The 19,069-nt window shown below is 38.2% G+C and overlaps 2 protein-coding genes across 5 annotated transcripts in view; one reads left to right on the top strand and one right to left on the bottom strand.

The window, feature by feature from the left end:
• The window catches only part of FTCDNL1 (formiminotransferase cyclodeaminase N-terminal like), a 202,792-nt gene extending 201,471 nt beyond the window's left edge, over window positions 1-1,321 (bottom strand). For all 4 annotated transcript variants that reach the window (XM_079924136.1, XM_079924134.1, XM_079924135.1 and 1 more), the window contains exon 1: window positions 1,002-1,321. The gene's annotated coding sequence lies outside the window, so the exon portion shown is untranslated. The remainder of the gene's footprint in view (window positions 1-1,001) is intronic.
• Window positions 1,322-1,329: 8 nt separating this feature from the next.
• Window positions 1,330-14,788, top strand: LOC307187700 (mitochondrial protein C2orf69). The gene is made up of 2 exons (XM_079924132.1): window positions 1,330-1,811; window positions 11,787-14,788. The coding sequence occupies exons 1-2, from the start codon at window positions 1,455-1,457 to the stop codon at window positions 12,612-12,614; spliced, it is 1,185 nt and encodes a 394-aa protein (XP_079780258.1). The 5' UTR covers window positions 1,330-1,454; the 3' UTR covers window positions 12,615-14,788.
• The last annotated feature ends 4,281 nt before the right edge of the window (window positions 14,789-19,069 follow it).

A 19,069-nucleotide genomic window follows, 5' to 3' on the forward strand; every position in this document is an offset into this window, starting at 1 on the left:
TTTCAGTAATCCTCTACTTAACAAGAGACAGTAACAACGTGCATGTGATTCACAAAATAGAATGAAGGCTGGTTGCCAAAATATGGTTAATATATATTCATTATTACATAATTAGCCTCTGCTTCTTTTTAATCATTTATTTTTAGAAAGCAGTAGATAGATATACTTAGAATAATAAACAATTTTGATTGGTTACACTATTATGATGTCAGATGGAACTCAATAATTTAGAGTAGGCTAGCATATTACACCTCCATGAAGTCACTAAGTATATATATATATACTTTATATATATATAAATATATATATTTTATCATTTGCTAATTTGTGCTCTTATTTCAAGGCTATTTATTAATATTTGATACGTGGAGTAAGAAAACAGTATGTGTGCTTAAGCACACACATATATAAACTCAGATCAGTTAATATATGAAGTGCCTAGTTCAATTCCTGGCCTATAGTATGCCTCAATAAATGCTGGCTGTAATATTTTAAATTCTCACTAATATTCTCTCTCTCCCACAAGGTTCTTTACAGTGCCTTGCCTCACAAGCGCTTAAATTTAGAATACTGGACTCTCCCCTCCCTTCCCTGTCTTTAGCATACATTTGTCCAAATCTTATTCATACACAACTGGTCACAGATTGTTGTTGGACACCTATGACTTTCCTACTGTTCAAGCTGGTTTTTGAAAACCTTAAAATAGCAAATCCCGTTGACTGCAAACACCGACAGCAAATGTGTAACAACTAACGCCTTTCCCCATGTGCCCTGCTCCCTGCTACCAATCAGAGATGCATTAAACTTCTTATCTAAATATATTCCCAAGAACTTAGAAATCTTTGTGTACCTACAAAGAAACTCGAGAGTATGAGAAGAGGGAGATTCCCTTCATCCAGGGCATGCAGAAAACTTCCCACAGATTTCTGTAACAGGACAGAATTACTCTAATCTTTGGGGTTGTATCTCTTTTAAGGCTCGAAGGACTAGAAAAACCTCACCTGAAAGTTGAGCTTACCGAAAGGGGAGCATGGTATACTCAAAACGCTCTACCTCGTACTAGAAGCGACCTTCGGGCAGCACCTGCTGCGCCTGTATCACAACTGCCGCCCGTCTTGCTCGGGGTTCTCAGTTCATTCCCGCTTCCTTTGCTCTCTTCAGACTCTTTCCCAGACTTCCGTTCGAACTTCCCGGCCGCGGCAGAACCCACCAATCACAAACGTCCTGCCTCAGGCCACGCCCCCTTCTCATCACCCCCTCCGGGAACCGGAGTCGGATTTCGCGCACACCCCTCCTTCCCTTACGCACGCTGCGCGCGGACGTCGGCCTCTGACGCCGTCGTTGCCCTCGGGGTCGGCTCTCGCCCGGGTCGCTCCGGCAGACCGTTGGGCACCCGGCCCAACGTCCTCCCAGGCCCTCCCACACCCTAGGACCCGCTCTGGCGGCGGCGACCCATGTGGGGGTTCGGGCTCCTGCGGTCGCCGCCGCTGCTTCTCCTGCTACCGCAGCTCGGAATCGGAGTCGCAGCGTTCAGCTCTCAGGCCGGAACCATGAACCTGGGCGGCAGCAGCAGCCGCAGCGGCGCTCTCGGCTCCCCGTCAGCCGAGCGGTGCAGGCAGCAGTGCGTGCAGCTGTCCGCGGTGCCGGGAGCCGACCCGCAGCGAGGCAACGAGTTGGTCCTGCTGGCGGCGGCGGCGGTGGCGGCCGCTGGGGAGGGACTGGAACGGCGGGACCTCCCTGGGGACCTGGCGAAGGAGGAGCCGCAACCACCGCCCCAGCATCACGTACTCTATTTCCCCGGGGATGTGCAGGTAACCTGCGGCCTGCCTGGGCACCTGCTCCTTCTTCTTGTACATATGCGAATTCTCTAGATTCCTCCCTCGTAGCTGGGGCCCGGTTCCTTGCCTCGCCTGAACACACTCACACATGGCGCTTAAACGGGGTGGCTCCACGAAATCCAGAACCGCCCCTTCCACGCCCTGACCCCCTCCTCATAGAGCCCTAGACAGGAGGTGTCCTTGGAGGGCTACGACATCGAAAGAGCCAGCCGTCAGTCCAGGTTTCGAGGGGGTGGAATTGAAGACCTAGAAACGAGAAAATGTGTATTTATTCTATAACTTGGTTTCTCAGAGGATCTGTGGGGGAGGGGGCAGGAGGCGGAGAGAGGGCTTTTAAATTAGCGTGCTGGCAGTTATTAAAAAGTAAACAGACAAAATACTGGTACTAGGGTGTGACGCTCTCAGTAACTCTAAGAAGGGGAGAATGGGTGGAAGAAAAGGGACAGGAATCGCTAAGCATGTCAATATTTTGATGCTCACCTAAATTCTGTACTTTTTTGTGTGTGATTTTATCTTTATTATTAATCTTGCGGCTGCAGGCAAATATACATGGCTATGTTGTCCTGGAAAGCTGGGCCTTAATCTAGATCTTAATCTAGAACTGCTTTGTCTGATAGGGTAGCCATTAGTTATATGGGGCTATTTAATTAAAACTAAATAGTATTAAAAATCCAGTTTCTCCGTCGCACTACCTGCATTTCAAATGCTCAGCGGCCCCTAAGGTTTGTGTGTGCTGTACTGGACAGTGCAGTTACAGAGCATTTCCACGGAACATTCCCTTCATCACAGAGTTCTCTTGGGTAGTGCTGGTATAGACAGGTGAAGCTAAAATATGGCTGAATGTGTTTCTTAAACCGTGAAATAATTAGTTTATTAAACAATTATTGTTTCTGAAATTAATGCTTTAAAAAAATATGTTTACAAACGTTGTGCCCTGAGTCAGATGATGATGAAGGTAAATGTAGTTTTTTCTCTTGCCCTCCAAATAATTGACTGGTCTAGTTGACTGCTAATCAAAACTAGTATTTCGATTTAAGAGGAGGAATTTACTGTACTCAGTTGATGCCCTTTTGCTCGGTTTGGGAAATCAGCATGGCATTGCTGACAGTGACTTCCAGGGTTTTGTGGACCAGCTACTGTGTGCATCCATAACAATGATGATAATGATAACTAACTGTCATTGAACACCTACTAAATATTTTTAAAGTGTGCAAGTCAGAATATAGCACAGATCTTCAGGTGAAATCTATAAAGTGCTAAATATAGTTAGACTGATACCTCCTTTCATTTTGACATCATCCATTTCTTTAAGTAGCCTGAGATTCCATTAGCTTTTTGGACAGTGACATACTGTTGATTTATGCAGAGTATGAAGTCCTCTAAAAACCCAGGGCTTTTAGAGAAGAAATAGAGAATAATAATGCATCAAAGGCTCTGAGGCCAGATCGCCTAGTTTTAAACCCTGATTCTGCACTTTTTAGCTATGAAATATCTGGCCAATTGTTAAATCTCTCTGTGTTGCAGCCAGCTCAGCTACAAAATGGGAATGATGATGTATAGGATATCAATGAGGATTAAATATGTGAATACCCAATGAGTTACCCTCCCTTCTTATCTTTCTGATGAACTTTTTAATTATTGGGGAGTTCTGTAGCGCTCAGTTCTTGGACTTTTCCTCTGACTACCTTTACTCCCTTTGTGATCTCTTTCAGTCTTGTGGCTTTACATGCTACCTATACTCTGACGACCTTCAACATTTGTGTTCTAGCCTATTCCTGGAACTTTAAACTTGCCGTTACATGCACGTATTTCCTTTCGGACATTTAATAGATATCTCAAACCTAAAGTCTCTGGATCTTTGTCCCTAAACTTGCTCTTCCTGTAGTCATCATCTTGTCTCTCAGTTAATGGAAACACTTCCTATTTAGTTGCTCAAGTTAGAAATCTTGAAATTATCCTTTTGTCCTCTCTTAATACATCAGCAAATAAAGTGGCTTTACCTCCTAAATGTATCTAGAAGTGATCAGAATAATCATTTAAAAACCTAAGTCAAATCATACCACACCTCTGCTCGAAACACCAGCAGCTTCCCGTGCCACTCATAGTAAAAGCCAGAGTCCTCTTGATGGCATGCAAGGCCCTTCACTCTATTTACCTTTCCCACCCTGTAGCTTTTCTTTTCTTTTTTTCTCTTTTTTGGCCACACTGCTTGGCACGCAGGATCTTTGTTCCCTGACCAGGGACTGAGCCTGTGCCCCCTGCAGTGGAAGCCCGGAATCCTCACCATTGGACTGCCAGGGAATTCCCACCCTGCTGCTTTTTTGAGTGTTTCCTTTATCTGTTTTACTCTCCACAGAAGGTTCCAGCCACACCAGCCTTCTTCATATTGCTCATGGTAGACACACTTGACCTCAAGTTTGCACGTACTGCCTGGAACAATTTTCCTGCAGATGTCTGTAAGGATTCATTAGTTCACCTATTTCAAGTCTCTGCTCAAAAGTTGCCTTCACAGTGAGGCCTTTGATGACCATCCTATTTAATAATCATACATGTGCACAGGATCCCTGTCAACTTTTCTCCTAATAAATAATTAGGATAATTCATTTTTATCCATTTCATTTACTATATTAGTTATTCATTTTGGATTTTGTCTGTCTTCCACTAGTATGATGCACGCTTCACGTCTGTTTTCTTCACTGTTGTATCTGCGATGCTTAGTGAGTGGCATGAAGTAGGTGTTCAGTAGATAGCTTATTGAATGAATAAACGTAAGTTCTTTTGAACAATGTATTAAGTGCTACTTGGCTATTATTATATGAAGGGCTTTTAGGCTCAGATTTCCTTCTCTTTGCACTTGATTCTTTTGAGCCTAATGTCTATTCTTATGAAATTTACCCTGTGAGATACAGCTCATCTTTTAGTGTATTGATCCTTTTAGAACCTTTATTTTCATTTATATCATATATAGATTAAATAAGCATTCTTTCTATATCTTTATTTTTAATTTGGATAAATATTGAACAGAATAGGGCCAAACAGAACTTTGTAGGATACCATTAGAAGTTTTGCCTCATGTTAACACAGATTCATTATTTGATGTTAATTGGATCTGGTTGACAGTATAATTTTAAATGCTAATTACCATTACTTTTTTGATTTCCTTCTTGCAGTCATCTTTTATTGTATGTCCTTTTTTATTCTATGCTTGCCCTTTTATCCTTTGAATTATAGGAAAGCTGAGGCCGTAGTAATTCACTTTTCTTTAGGTACCTCCTGATGTTTTTCTTATCAGTAGTGATTTTGGAGGGGGATCAGAATTTTTTTAAGTAGGTACTGTCCAATTTTCTTGAGTTCCTTGCTTTTTAGATCCTCAGGATACAGGATTGTAGGTATTTCTTTTTTTTCTTTTTTTTTCTTTTATTTTTTTTTTTTGCGGTACGCGGGACTCTCACTGTTCCGGCTTCTCCCGTTGCGGAGCACAGGCTCTGGACGCGCAGGCCCAGCAGCCATGGCTCCCAGGCCTAGCCGCTCCGTGGCTTGTGGGATCTTCCCGGACTGGGGCACGAACCCGTGTCCCCTGCATCAGCAGGCGGACTCTCAACCACTGCACCACCAGGGAAGCCCTATTTCTAAGTGTAAGTTTACAATTTGATGAATTTCAACGAATACAATTATGTAACCATCACAATAATCATGTAATACAACATCTTGATCACCCTAAAAAGTACCCCTGTGCCCTACTTTTAGTCAATCTCTTTTCTCAGCCACAGGCAACCACTAATCTGCTTTCTTTTCAGTATAGTTTTGCCTTTTCTAGATTTTCATTAGTTAGGAGTCATGTAGTATGTAGTCTTGTGTCTGGCTTCTTTCACTTAGCCTAATGCTTTTGAAATGCATTCTTCCTGTTTTTTCTGTCATGAAGTTTATTTCTTTTTAATGCCAAGTAGTTTTCTGTGTATGGACATACAATTTGCTTACCCATTCAGCAGTTCATGAACATTTGGGTCATTTCCAAGTTTAGCTTTTAAAAACTTTTGCTTTCCTAAACACTAGGATATATAGATGACCATGCCCTAAGTGTATGTCCTGGTGAGTAGGAAAAGACTCACTTCTCCTATGTGATTCTCCTTTGCTATTCACACTATTACCACACTCAGAATATTTCTGACAACAGATGTGTGGGTATTTCCCCCCACACCAAGCAATTCTCTGCAACACCAGCTGGGTGTCCTATAATTCAATTCAATTCTGATGCTATCTACCTGGAGTTAGTGTCAGATTCCACACGTTAAGGGCTCAGTCCCACAAGTCTTTTCCCCTCCCCACTTCAGACGCCAGTCGCCAAGTCCCAGTTTATCACCTGTACTGCTGACTGAACAGCTATAGATTGGGGTTTGCACGATCCCTCTCCTTGGGTTCAGTTAGTATGCTAGAATGGCTCACAGAACTTTGGAAAACAGTTTACATAGTGTTTACCCATTTGTTATGAAAGGATATGATAAAGGATACAGGTGAACATCCAGATGGAAGAGATGCACAGGGCAAGGTATGTGGGAAGAGGTGCAGAGCTTCCATGCTCTCTCTGAGTGCACCTCTTTCCTAGCACCTCCTGTGTTCACCAACCTGGAAGCTATCCAAGCTTGTACTTTGGGGATTTTTATGGAGGCTTCATTGCATAGGTATGATCAGTCTTTAACTTTATTTCCAGTCCCTCTCTGGAGAATGGGGAGTGGGGTTGAAAGTTCCAAACTTCTCATCATGTCTTGGTCTTTCTGGTGACCAACCCCTGTCACCCATGAAATTCCAAGGGTTTTAGGAGCTCTGTGCCAAGAACCATGGGCGCGCGCACACACACACACACACACTCACTCTACTATTTCACATCTGACCATATACCCTGGGGCTTCGTGTGCTATGACGAGCAGCCTTCTTAGGCTGTTCCTGTTACGGTCCTTTTAGCTTGCTTACGTGAGATGTCCACTTTATGCTCAGCGAAGATGCCCCCTTGACGCATTTTTTATGGAAGTACAGCTCGTACCCTATATAGCTCTCCTCACTCTGCTATAACAATAGTCCACCTAACTTAAGTCTTTATCATGGAGACACATGTCAAGTTTTCCTAAAAATCCTTTGTACCAGTACTTCAGTAGCAGTGTGGGATGGGCCTTTATGTTTTTGCAGGTCAGCAAGCATCTACCTGTGGAGTAACTACCCCTTAATCTCTCCAGGAGATTCTCTTGCCGCCTGCCTCACTGGGGATGAGGAAGCATGCCTCCTACCCTTTAACCCTTACAGGGAGAGTAAGTGCATTGCATTCCCAACTGGGATGAAAACTCTCTCAAAAGAAAACTCTTTCTTCCCACGTTCTTCCACCTCTTCTGTAGATTGGCCTTGTATAGTAGCCTGGGTTGCAGAACTGGTTTTGACTACCTGTTAGCAAGTCCTATGGGGATGTCTGGTGTCTCTTTCTAGAATATGGGAGTACTTATCCATTGTTCTTAGATTTGGACTTATTAGACACAAGAGTAACAGTCTTACTTTTACATTTTAATACATACACACAGTTACTTAGTATGAGCATTTTCCTACTCTGATCATGTAACCTCTGGTTAATCAAAGAAAACACCAAGTTTTTAGGTTTACCACCTCCTATGTGGTAGAGACTAAATGGAGTCATAAAATCTTATTCATTTTAGCTCATTAAATAACTATATAATATAAATAACTGTATAGTTTGTAGGAGCTCAGTTTCCTTAGCTATAAAAACGATTTAGATGTTTGTGCTTTCTTGTGTATTTGGCACTTATAACTAGCTATTTAGGAATCCATAGAATAATTCAGTGTTGGCGCTGTTCTTCCCAACTAATATTTGGGTGTCTTTATGAAGACCTGACTAATATTCCTACTTCAGACATAATAGAAATTCTACTGCATAATTCTGGAATTTCTACTAATACTACAAAACTGAGCTCATGTATTTGTGGAGCCTTCCCTGATGTCCCAAAACATAGCTCGAGTCTCCCTTTCTCTATGTCCCCTCACAGTTCTTCACATATCCCTGCTTTACAGCAGTAATCATATTGCCTTGTAATTATTTATCTCTGTCTCTCCCACTGGACTGTGTTCTTGAGGGACTGTGAACTGTGCTTAGTGACCCACAAATGCCCACTGATGAATATATGAAGAAATGGAAGTCAAAGTTCAATAGGCAAGAATATTTCCACCTTTCAATTTGTGTTGGAAATTTGTTCCTTCCCTTTCTGATGATGCTCATGTGTGTGCACGCATGCCCACCTCTGCATGTGGGGGTAGTTCCTTTCATGTTCATCCCTCTATTCTTTACATTGGTGCCTGCATTGCAAATTCTTTCATTTTTTGGACGAAAGGGTTCTGTGCAGAAAAAGAGTGTAGATTTCTTATAGGTAGGGACAAGGGAAAGGGCCCAAATTTGTTTTCTCACTGAAATAAAAAAAAGAGATATTTATCAAAAAAAAAAAAAAAGGATTTAGATGAGCCCTTTCAGATCCAAGCTCCTATGATAATTTTATATCTCATAAATCTGGATGTGCAGAAGGCAGTAGCAGAATCCATAAAAAAATTAAATGATGGCCTTCTGGGAATAGGTTTTTTTTAACATATATGACAAACTTAATATTAATGAGGTAAAAACTGTTAAGAAGGACTTGAGCATCCTTTTGGGAAAGTTATCAAAGGATATGAATAGAGAATTAACAAATGAAAATTGCCAATAAACATAGAAAAATGTTCAACCTGATTAGGAATAAAAATATGCAAATTAAAAGTAAGATATCATTTTATCTTAGTAGCAAAGGTATTTTAAAAATTAATGCTAATAGCCAGTGTGGGTAAGGATGTGAGAAAATAAGCACTCATGTATACTTCCAGTGGAAGTATCAATTGGTATCAATCTTTTTGATGGGAAGTCTAAAAATTATACAAATCTATACTTATTGATAAGGAATCATGCCTGTAACATTTTTAAGTGAAAACTGTGTGTATAATCTTGCTGAGGGAAGAAATAAAGAATGCTCTCTTACATACATACTTGTATATGTGTATGTATACTACAGAACACTGGAATACTAGACACCAAAATTTTAATAGTGATTATTTCTAATGGTGGTTTTATGGATTGGTGGTTTTTATATCTTCCTTATACCTTTGCATGTAGACTAAATTTTTGTAGTATTACTTTTATTAGTCTTAATTTTTTAATAGAAAAATGTGTATATTGCTAAAAATTCATTTTATTTAAGGTTGTACATTGAAAAATAAGTCTCCTTTTCATCCCTTTGGATGACTGGAGGCAGTCTCCGATTTCCCTTCCCTAAGGCTAACCATTGTTACTGATTTATATGTCCTTCCAGAGACATTCTATGCTGAGGCAAACTTTTTTTTTTAAACACAAATGATAGCTCAGCATTCAGGGGGTTTTTTAGCCCTTATTTTACAACCCGTATTTTAGAACCCGTGTGAGTGCTCATAGAACTGAAGCAGGAATAAATGTCCTTAGACAGATTTATTTATGCATGTGTGCAAGTATATCCCTGAGATAAACTCCTAGAAGTAGAATTACTAGGTCAAAAGAGAGGTGCATTTAAAAATGTTTGCTATATGATTGTTAGAAATAAGGAAAAAGTACAGTTCTATTTCCTTTCTCTCACACCCTATACCCAGTCCATTAGCAAATGCTGTTGACTCTACCTTCAAAATATATACAGAATCTGACCAGTTCTTACCACCTTTGCTTCTACTGCCACTGTGGTTCGAGCCACCTTCTCTCATTGGGGTTATACTTAAGTAGCCTCCTACTGGTCTCCCTGCTTCAAACTGTTGCCCCTTTGCACACAGGAGTCAGAGTAATCCTTCCAAACAGATTATATCAGCCATCTACTCCACACCCTATCAGAGCAAAGGCCAGAGTCCTCAGGGTATCTTACGAGGCATGATCAGCACCTCCCCTCTTCACCAGCAATCTCTGTGACCCTCTTAGTGGTCACTTTTGCTCCTTCTTCACTTCACTGGAGGTACACTGGTCTCACTGGTGTATCTTGGTTACACCAACGATGGCTCCACTTCAGGTCATTTTGCAGTTCCTTATGACTGAAATAATCATGACTCAATCCCTCAGCTCCTTCAGGCCCTTCTCAGCTATTGTCTTATTGGAGACTACCCTGTGTTTAAATAATAATCTTCCACCCACTCCAAAACTTTACGCTCCTTATCACCCTTATCACGTATAACGTCTTGTGCTGTCCAGCCACTAGCTACTTGTAGCTATTGACCGCTTGAAATTTAGTGTGATCAAAGAGCTAAATTTTAAATTGTATTTAACTTTAAATCTAAAAACTGATAGTTCAGTTCCTGGAAAACTTTTAAGTGTGTTTGAGCAACTTGGGTATGTGAATCTACTTTTGCAACTGTAAATCTTATGAAATCTAAATTCAGATCAAGTATTTCCGATGAAAATTTAGCACCCAAATTGAGATGTGTTGTAAGTGTAAAATATACACTAGATTTCAAAAACTTAGAAAGAAAAAGAAATGTAATAATCTCAGTATTTTTTATGTTGGTTACATGTTGAAATGATAATATATTGGATGTATTGGGCTTAATAAAATGTATTCTTAAAAATAATTTTGGGACTTCCCTGGCGGTCCAGTGGTTAAGACTCCATGCTTCCACTACAGGGGGCATGGGTTCAATCCCTGGTCAGAGAACTAATAAGATCCTGCATGCTGCAGGGCGTGGCCAAAAAAAAAAAATTTTTTTTTCACCTGTTAACTTTCTACCCTTTTTTTAACGTAGCTGCTAGAAAATTGTACATGTGGCTCATGTTATATTTCTGTTGGAGGGTGCTGCTCTATTAACTCATGGAGTTATTATGTATCTCTGTACTAGAATGTGCACTCTTTGTGGGCAGGGGTTTCATCTCTTCTGATCCATGACTGTTCAGTACGTATCCAATAAATTTTATAGAATAAATGAAATAAATTTGAATGAATTTCCCTTTTTTAAGGATATTATGAATAAAAATTGAAAGGAAAACAAAACTTACATGTACGTCTTAGAACATAAACAAAAAGTTATTAATATATATAGAATACTTATAAATAAACCAAATAAAAAAAGGCAAAAGATATGAACAGGCACAAGTAGAAATCCAGATGGCTAATAAATATATGAACAAAATTTCAACTTCATTTAAATTTTTAATAAATTCAAATTAGAATAAGTTATCCTGTGCCAGTGAAATTTAACAAAGATAAAAGAAAAATTATACATACTTCTCTGGAAGACAGTATTGTAGTCTATATAGTCAACCTTAAATTATGAATATTCTTTGACCTAGTTTTTCCACATCTGGGAATTTATTTTTAAGGATGTAATCACAGACGTACATGAAGATTTTTCTATAATGTTCATTGCAGCTTTGTAATACTAAAATTGAAATTAAACATAGCATTCAGGTTGCTAGAGTAATCCAAAGAGGGAGGAGTTCAGAATAGCAGCTTTAATAGGAAAATATTTTAGAATTCTGTGTTGGTCAAAAAATCTGTCTAAGAAACCAAATTTTTATTTTCAGTTAATGTCTTAGGAATAATAGATCATATGTATACTAAATAAAATCCATTTAAAAATCTATAATCATTCTAAAGTGTTTTCTTATTAAAATTTCTACTGTGCTATTTAGCTTTATCTTATAACCCTGTGTTTGATGGATTTGAGGCTTACACTGAAGAAGTGATTTGTTTAAAATCTTAAAGCCAGAAGGTAATAGATTTATAGTTTTCATTTCTAGTACATTAACCATAGGTCATTATAACATCCCTACTTCCTCCCCAATAAAAATGGGAAACTAATTTTGTGGAAATAATTTTACATAACTGTGTATTTAATATTTGTTTTATCTTTCTTACCTTTCAGAATTACCATGAAATTATGACTCGTCATCCTGAGAATTATCAGTGGGAAAACTGGAGTCTAGAAAATGTTGCCACCATTTTAGCCCACCGGTTCCCCAATAGTTATATTTGGGTGATAAAGTGTTCCCGAATGCATTTGCACAAATTCAGCTGCTATGACAATTTTGTGAAAAGCAATATGTTTGGTGCTCCAGAACACAATACTGACTTTGGAGCTTTTAAGCATCTTTATACGTTATTAGTTAATGCTTTTAACTTAAGTCAGAAGAGTTTGCTACCAAAGAAGAATGTGAAAGATTTGAATAAGGACGCCAAAGCATCTAATTGTAGATCCAGTTCTTCTCATACTACTAATGGTTGCCGGGGAGACAAAGAGAGGACCTGTGAAAAATTTGATGAGTCTGCCATGAGTTTTTATCCACCATCACTAAATGGTGCTTCTTTTACTTTGATTGGATTCAGTAAAGGTTGTGTTGTTTTGAATCAGTTGCTTTTTGAATTGAAAGAAGCCAAGAAAGACAAGAACATTGATGCTTTTATCAAAAGCATAAAAACAATGTACTGGCTGGATGGCGGTCATTCTGGGGGAAGCAATACTTGGATTACTTATCCAGAAGTCTTGAAAGAATTTGCACAAACAGGGATTACTGTTCACACCCATGTAACACCTTACCAAGTACATGATCCAATGAGATCTTGGATTGGAAAGGAGCACAAGAAATTTGTTCAGATACTTGGAGATTTTGGTATGCAGGTGACTAGCCAAATTCATTTTGCAAACGAAGCTCCTTCCATAGAGAATCACTTCAGGGTTCATGAAGTATTTTGAGACTGCAGTATTATTAATGCAGAAGAGCAGAAGCACTTTGTGCTATAAATTCAGATAATGAGATGTAATTCATAGATGCATTGTCAGGTTTTTTTTTGGTGGGGGGTGGGGGGAAGGAAGCACACATTCCTAAACTATGAGTGTAACGTGCAGTAGTGTTCCTTGCTTGTGAACGTGGATAGTTTTTAATTGGGACTGGGTTAGAATTAGTTTATTTGAAATCCAGAAGGTGGTTTGTGATAATCCTACAGGGAGATATAAGACCCTTAAGAATGAAAGTTATAATATAGTCCTTATAAAAGGCAATTAAGATGGTGATTGTTGGAAATAGTTTATTTTCTGAGTAATGTTTAAAACCAATTTTGGTGATACTTTAAGGGTAATTAGGTATTTTGGCACTGAAAACTTTTGAGTGGAAACACTGTTTCTCTTCAAACAAAGTGAAGGCACACTGATGTTTTCCATCAATTTGCAATAACTAGACCCTGCCCCTTATGTTTATAAACTTATGGTGTCATTCTTCAGTGTGCCATCAAGTGTTTTTTCTTAAGAGTCAAAATGTATTTGTTTCCACATATCTAAGAATGTGCAGTAGTGTAAAGTTAGTTTTTAAAAATCCTACACTTAAGCACTGTGGCTTAATTTTTAATTGGCAACTTTTGGATAAGACATTTTGGAGTTTCTTGCATTTTGGCAAAAAACCAGTTCTTTTGGAAAATTGTTTGAAATTGAACATAATTATGTATACTGGGTAAAAATACAGTACAGATTTTAAATTGTTTCATCCTATCATCTTTTGAAAGAGAGCAACTTAGGTAAAATATAATACTCTATTTGGTAGTGCCCTATTGAAAAGGAGACAGATTCTATAGAACTAAGTCACTATTTCTCCTGAAGCATGATTTTGTCTGCCCAAAGAAAGCATCTCTCCTTGGCCAAAATGTAAAACTATATTGCTATATGAAAAGTTGAAAGAGAAAGTTTGAAGACACAAATGATTTAATTTTGGCTCAGAGACTGAATTTGCTTAACACTGCTACATAATTTGGGTGAGGTTTCCTTCTGCCCATTTTTCTTGACCTAGATAAATACATTTTGAGAAACCAAGATCTAATGAATATCAACTAACATTGAAAGATTACAATAAAAGGCTAGTGGTCTTTTTAAAAATTGCTTATTAATAATTAGCTTTTGCAGGTCATGAAATAATTAAGCAGGGAAGTAACATGCTGCTTTCAGACTGAAAAAGAAAAAAAGACTGAAGCTTAATATCAATAACCCAGAGGGTCTAAATATATAAAACAATAGTTTAAAATGTTAATTTCTTGGTTTCGTCTCAGAATTATATTTTAATGACTCTATGAATATATTCCAAATATTCAGAAACTTATAAGAAAGGATTTTTACTTACCAGATGCTTAAATTGTATGAACTTCAGAATAGTATCTTTCAGTGTTTTTTTCCTTAAGGATGAAGTACAGTAGTTTTATATTGCTTTGGTTTCTTTTAAATACCTGCTGTTTCTTTTGAGACCCAAAATTCCCAACAAGGAAACAAGTCAGCCTAATTCTAACGTTTGACTTATTACCTTGTCTTAAAGCACCATTATTGATTGGATGGCTTCTTTCAATACGTTTAATAATCCTTGGTTAAATTTATGTGTATCTAATGTAACATAGCTAAGTTACTGAGTACTTTAATGAGGGGGGGAAGGAAAGGCATTTATTTCTACAGGATTAACTAAAATGGAAAACGTATGACTTTTAGCAGAAAGATTCATTTAAAAATCTGAGATATTTAAAATATGGTCCTTGTAGCTATCCAGTCATGTAAATGCTTAATTGTAATTGTTATATGTTGAATGGATATTAAGAATAACTGTCTGGGACACCTGGAATTGCCATTGCATCAAAATGAGACAGTGTTGAGAACTGAAAATATTTTCTTTAATGAAAATATATTCAAGTTGATCCATATTCAAATATTTGTTTAATACTTAAAATTTGTTCTTTCTCCACATTTGTTTAAAACTATTATAAATGTTAGTGTATCCTTTGGATTGTGCCTTTGTGTTTGTGTCATGAAAGAGTCAACTGAGAAAAGTCGTCAAACAAACAAATAATGTGAAAGTTGTTACCGCCACAGCATGAATGTACAGTTGTATTAAATTTAATCCACAGAAGTCTGTTTGGATGTGCTGTTTGTTACTAGATTTGTTAAAACTTTAGATCGTTATTTGGAAGGAAGCGATTTCTCTCCACTTTGCCAGTTTGGGTTTGTGTGTGTTTTCATTAACCTCCATGTTTTTTTATACAGGCAACTTTGAACCTTTCCTATAAAAATACATCTCTTCTTTTTCTTTAAATTGCTCCACAGAAAATAGCATCATTTCCTTCTGTTGGATTTCCTAGACAACAAAATCTCTCGAAAATAAGTAAGTTCTTCCTTTTCTACGCTAATCATCTGTATTCCTTTAGCTGTCATCAAGAGACTTGGTTAGAATATGGTGTGATCTGTTTTTCATTTCATTCATGCAATATCTAAGCCCCACCAAGGGCAAAGAAGGTCTAGGCACTGAGGATACAGTACAGACAAAACAGTTCCAGCATGTGAGGATGGAAATGTGTAATAGCCTAAGGCTTAAGAGGAAAAATATGAAACAAAAAGGTATTATTCTTAAAAGAGCTATTCTGTTACACTTCATTTAAGGGCTTTTAAGAGAAACATGCTTTAGAGGGTAAGATATTCATGTAGATAGACATCTGTGAATTCAGGTTGCTCTTTACAAAGGCAGAGAGGCCAAGCAGCTCTTAGTGGTAGAGACAGGCAGTCACTTAGGATGGTCATTTTAGTATCCTATTTAATGGAACTTGAAAAAATACAATATAACTTAGGTGTATTTAAGACATCCAAACACCCATGGCCTGTATGCTTGAAAAAAGACTGTAAGGTAACACCAGAGATATGTGGGTGACTACCAATCATCTATGTTAGTTCCTCCTGACTATATCTGTTTTTTAGCACTGGGGGAAGGAGTCACAGCAGCACAGTTCCAACTCCATCCAGACGTGCATTCCTGCTTCCTGCATTTTTTGGTGGGGGTCAACTTCTTAGATTAAGCTTTGATGTCTGTTGGCAACATCAGATGGGTAAGAAAAGCCTCATTGGGCTTCCCTGGTGGCGTAGTGGTTGAGAGTCTGCCTGCCGATGCAGGGGACACGGGTTCATGCCCCAGTCCGGGAAGATCCCACATGCCGCAGAGTGGCTGGGCCCGTGAGCCGTGGCTGCTGGGCCTGCGCGTCTGGAGCCTGTGCTCCACAATGGGAGAGGCCACAACAGTGAGAGGCCCACGTACCGCAAAAAAAAAAAAAAAAAAGAAAAGAAGCAAAGCCTCATTACTAAGGTTCTTTCCAAATGTTCACATAGCTGCTGTTCAAAAGGATAGAAAATAAGCCATGTTGACCTTGTTTCCCTTGTTTTGATATTTCATCGAAGTGACAAGTTTGAAATTACTGAATAAATAGAATTCAGATGTAATTATGTACCAAGAAAAATACTGTTAATGTTTGTGAGGAGAAAATAATTACAATCTTCGCATGTATTTTTAAAATTTATTTTGAAAGAATAATATATACCAGGGCAAAAAAAAAAAATCAGGTAATAACTGCAAATTCCAGTCTTCCCATCTACTTGTCTAACCTCAGAGGCAGTCACTATCACTGGTTTCTCATGTATCCTTGCAGAGATAATTCTATGCATATACAAATAAATGTTTATTTACAGCATACCTTTTACACAAATGGCATCGTACTGTACTCATAGTTTCAAACCTTTTTCTCATTTAATTACCTTGGGAAAATACCTTGCCAGTACATACATATACCTGTCTCATTCTTTGACTGCATGCTATTCCATTTTTATATTACACTCTGCTGTCTACCTGTTCATTAGTCTTACTTTGTATCTCTTGTCTGTGTAGCAAGCAGCACATTGAGTTGTTTTGCTGGCAGAGGAAAAAAATTCCTTTGTGGCCCTGAACTGTAACCAGAGAATAACTATATAATGTATCCCTAAGTATCTGAGATGAGCTGCACCTAAGGGTAAGAATGGAGAGTTACTAATCTGGGCACCACAACTATAATTTCAAGTTTCTATCACCCAGCTGTGTCAGCCTCGACAGTCATTTAAGCAATCTGGATTGACTAGATGATTTCTAAGATCCCTTTCAGCAACAAAATTCTGAGATTTGGAATTCCTGACAAGTTGCAGCTAACATGCTGTGTACTATTTTATATATGAAAAACATCTCATTTGGTCTCAGCCAGGTAGGCAAAAAGATTAAAATATTTTGCATTTAAAATAAAAGACCCTAGGGGACTTCCCTGGCAGTCCAGTGGTTAAGACTGCGATTCCAATGCAGGGGGCAGGCATGGGTTCCGGCCCTGGTCAAGGAACCAGGATTCCACATGCCGCGCAGCGTGGCCAAAAAAATAAAAGACCCTAACATTAAAAATTATGACCAGGAATTTTAACTCCCCCCCAAAAATAAATAAAACCTCCCAAAGGATTCATCAGTATTGCAGATATTATAATGTTGCAACAGGAACTACCTCAAATCTCTCAGCAAAGGAATATTAAATGGAAGCTAGCACCAGCCATCAACCATGTTCCTGCCCTTCAGCTATCTCCTTTATTTCTGTAGCAATCCTATAAAGTTCAAGTTTTATTTTAAAGATGAGGAAAGTAAGCTTCTTAGGAGATTAACTTGCCTAAAGTCCAGTTTACTTTCCAAATAAACTGAATTAAAATGAATATTCGTTAGGCAAATTGTAATCTCAGCTTCCTAGTTTTCCACATGACCCTGGACATACATATTTTGCACTGATTCTCTTACTGGTTAAAAAAAAAGGGGTTTATTAAAGAGCTGACTCTAAATACTATTCCAACTAAAAGGGGTTTTGCTGTTTTTTTTTTCTTCCCAAAGAAAATCATTAAAGAAGTTCTTTGCTTAACCTAAGAAATAATAAAAATCAAAATCTAATAATTAGATATAAAACAATTTTTTTGACAGACTTCTTTTGTTGACCTGAGTAACTTCATTCTCTCTTCCCAAAGATGCCTGTTAAGTTGAGAACAATTTTTTTATATACTTTTCCTTTCTTATTTGTTGTAATTTGCCTTTCATACCTGAAATTAATCCAACTCCAAACACGGTATGAGTGGATAAATTATTTTTAAAAGAAAGTTTTCTCCATAATTAAACTGCACTAAATCGATGTACTCAGATTGCTTTAGATGGGCACATTTGTATTCAGTAAATATATATGGGCTTTCTTCAATGACACTGCAATAAAATTACTAGGTGCAAAACAAAGAATGCCATAGATCCACATACAATCGCTGATTGTCTTCAATAATGATGTTATTGGTATCTCTCATGTATTCATGCTTAAAAGAAATTTTTTTAAAAAAAGGGGGATAGGCAGAAAACATCTACTGGGGAAAACTTGAATTAGGTTAAAGTTTAGCCATAGGTATAAATTAAAACTGATTTGAATATTTTCTGACATTCAAAAACTGAAAAGGGCAGGCCTAACTTACTGGGTACCAAGAAAACCAGGATCAGATTAAACACTTGCTTTGGACAAATCACAAAACTAATAGTCCAAATCACTATCATCTAATCCAGTTGTTCTCAATCCTAATTATGCATCAAAACAATCTATGAGTTCTATTAAATAGATACCTATGCCAAACCCTAAAAACACTGAATCAGAGTCTACAAAGATGGGGCCTAGGCATCTGTATGTTATAAAAAGCTCAAAAGATTAATGTAGTACATATTGTTCGTTGCCCATGTTTTTTCCTTATCTGGATTCTGATTCTAAAAATTATCCATTCTACCTCATGTGTCTCAGGGGCAGCGGATTCTACTTCCAGCTCCAGTAGCTCCAACTGACCTAAGAGTTATTCCATATCCTTTACCAGTGACTGGCTCAGGGATGGACAGGTCTAAGCCACTTTAGATCAATGAGACCCAAGCATCTGGCGGCAAATTCTGGGAAAGCTTTGCATGTTAAGAGGGCCCCTGGAATCCCCTGATTCCTCCACTTCATGTAAATGAACATGCACCCAGCCCCAACTGCTATTGGCAGCCATCCCATGACCACGAGGGAAGCCAGCACTAGTATGATGCCAATGCTGCAGTTGAAAACGGGAGAAAAAAACCCCCAAAGTTTCCTGGTGACCCTTCTGAATCACTGGAATAGAAATACTGAAGCCCTTTCTATCAGTAGACTTCATGTATAATGATTCAATACATTTTCTTATTGTTTAGGTCATTTTAAGTTGGATTTTTAGTTATTTGCACCTGAAAGCTAAAGAGCTGTCCCACTGCAGCACTTTTTCAACCATAACAATCTGTATTAAGTAGAAACCACACAAACATGCCTTCA

Source organism: Stenella coeruleoalba (genome assembly GCF_951394435.1).
Source record: "Stenella coeruleoalba genome assembly, chromosome: 6".
Lineage (NCBI taxonomy): Eukaryota > Metazoa > Chordata > Mammalia > Artiodactyla > Delphinidae > Stenella > Stenella coeruleoalba.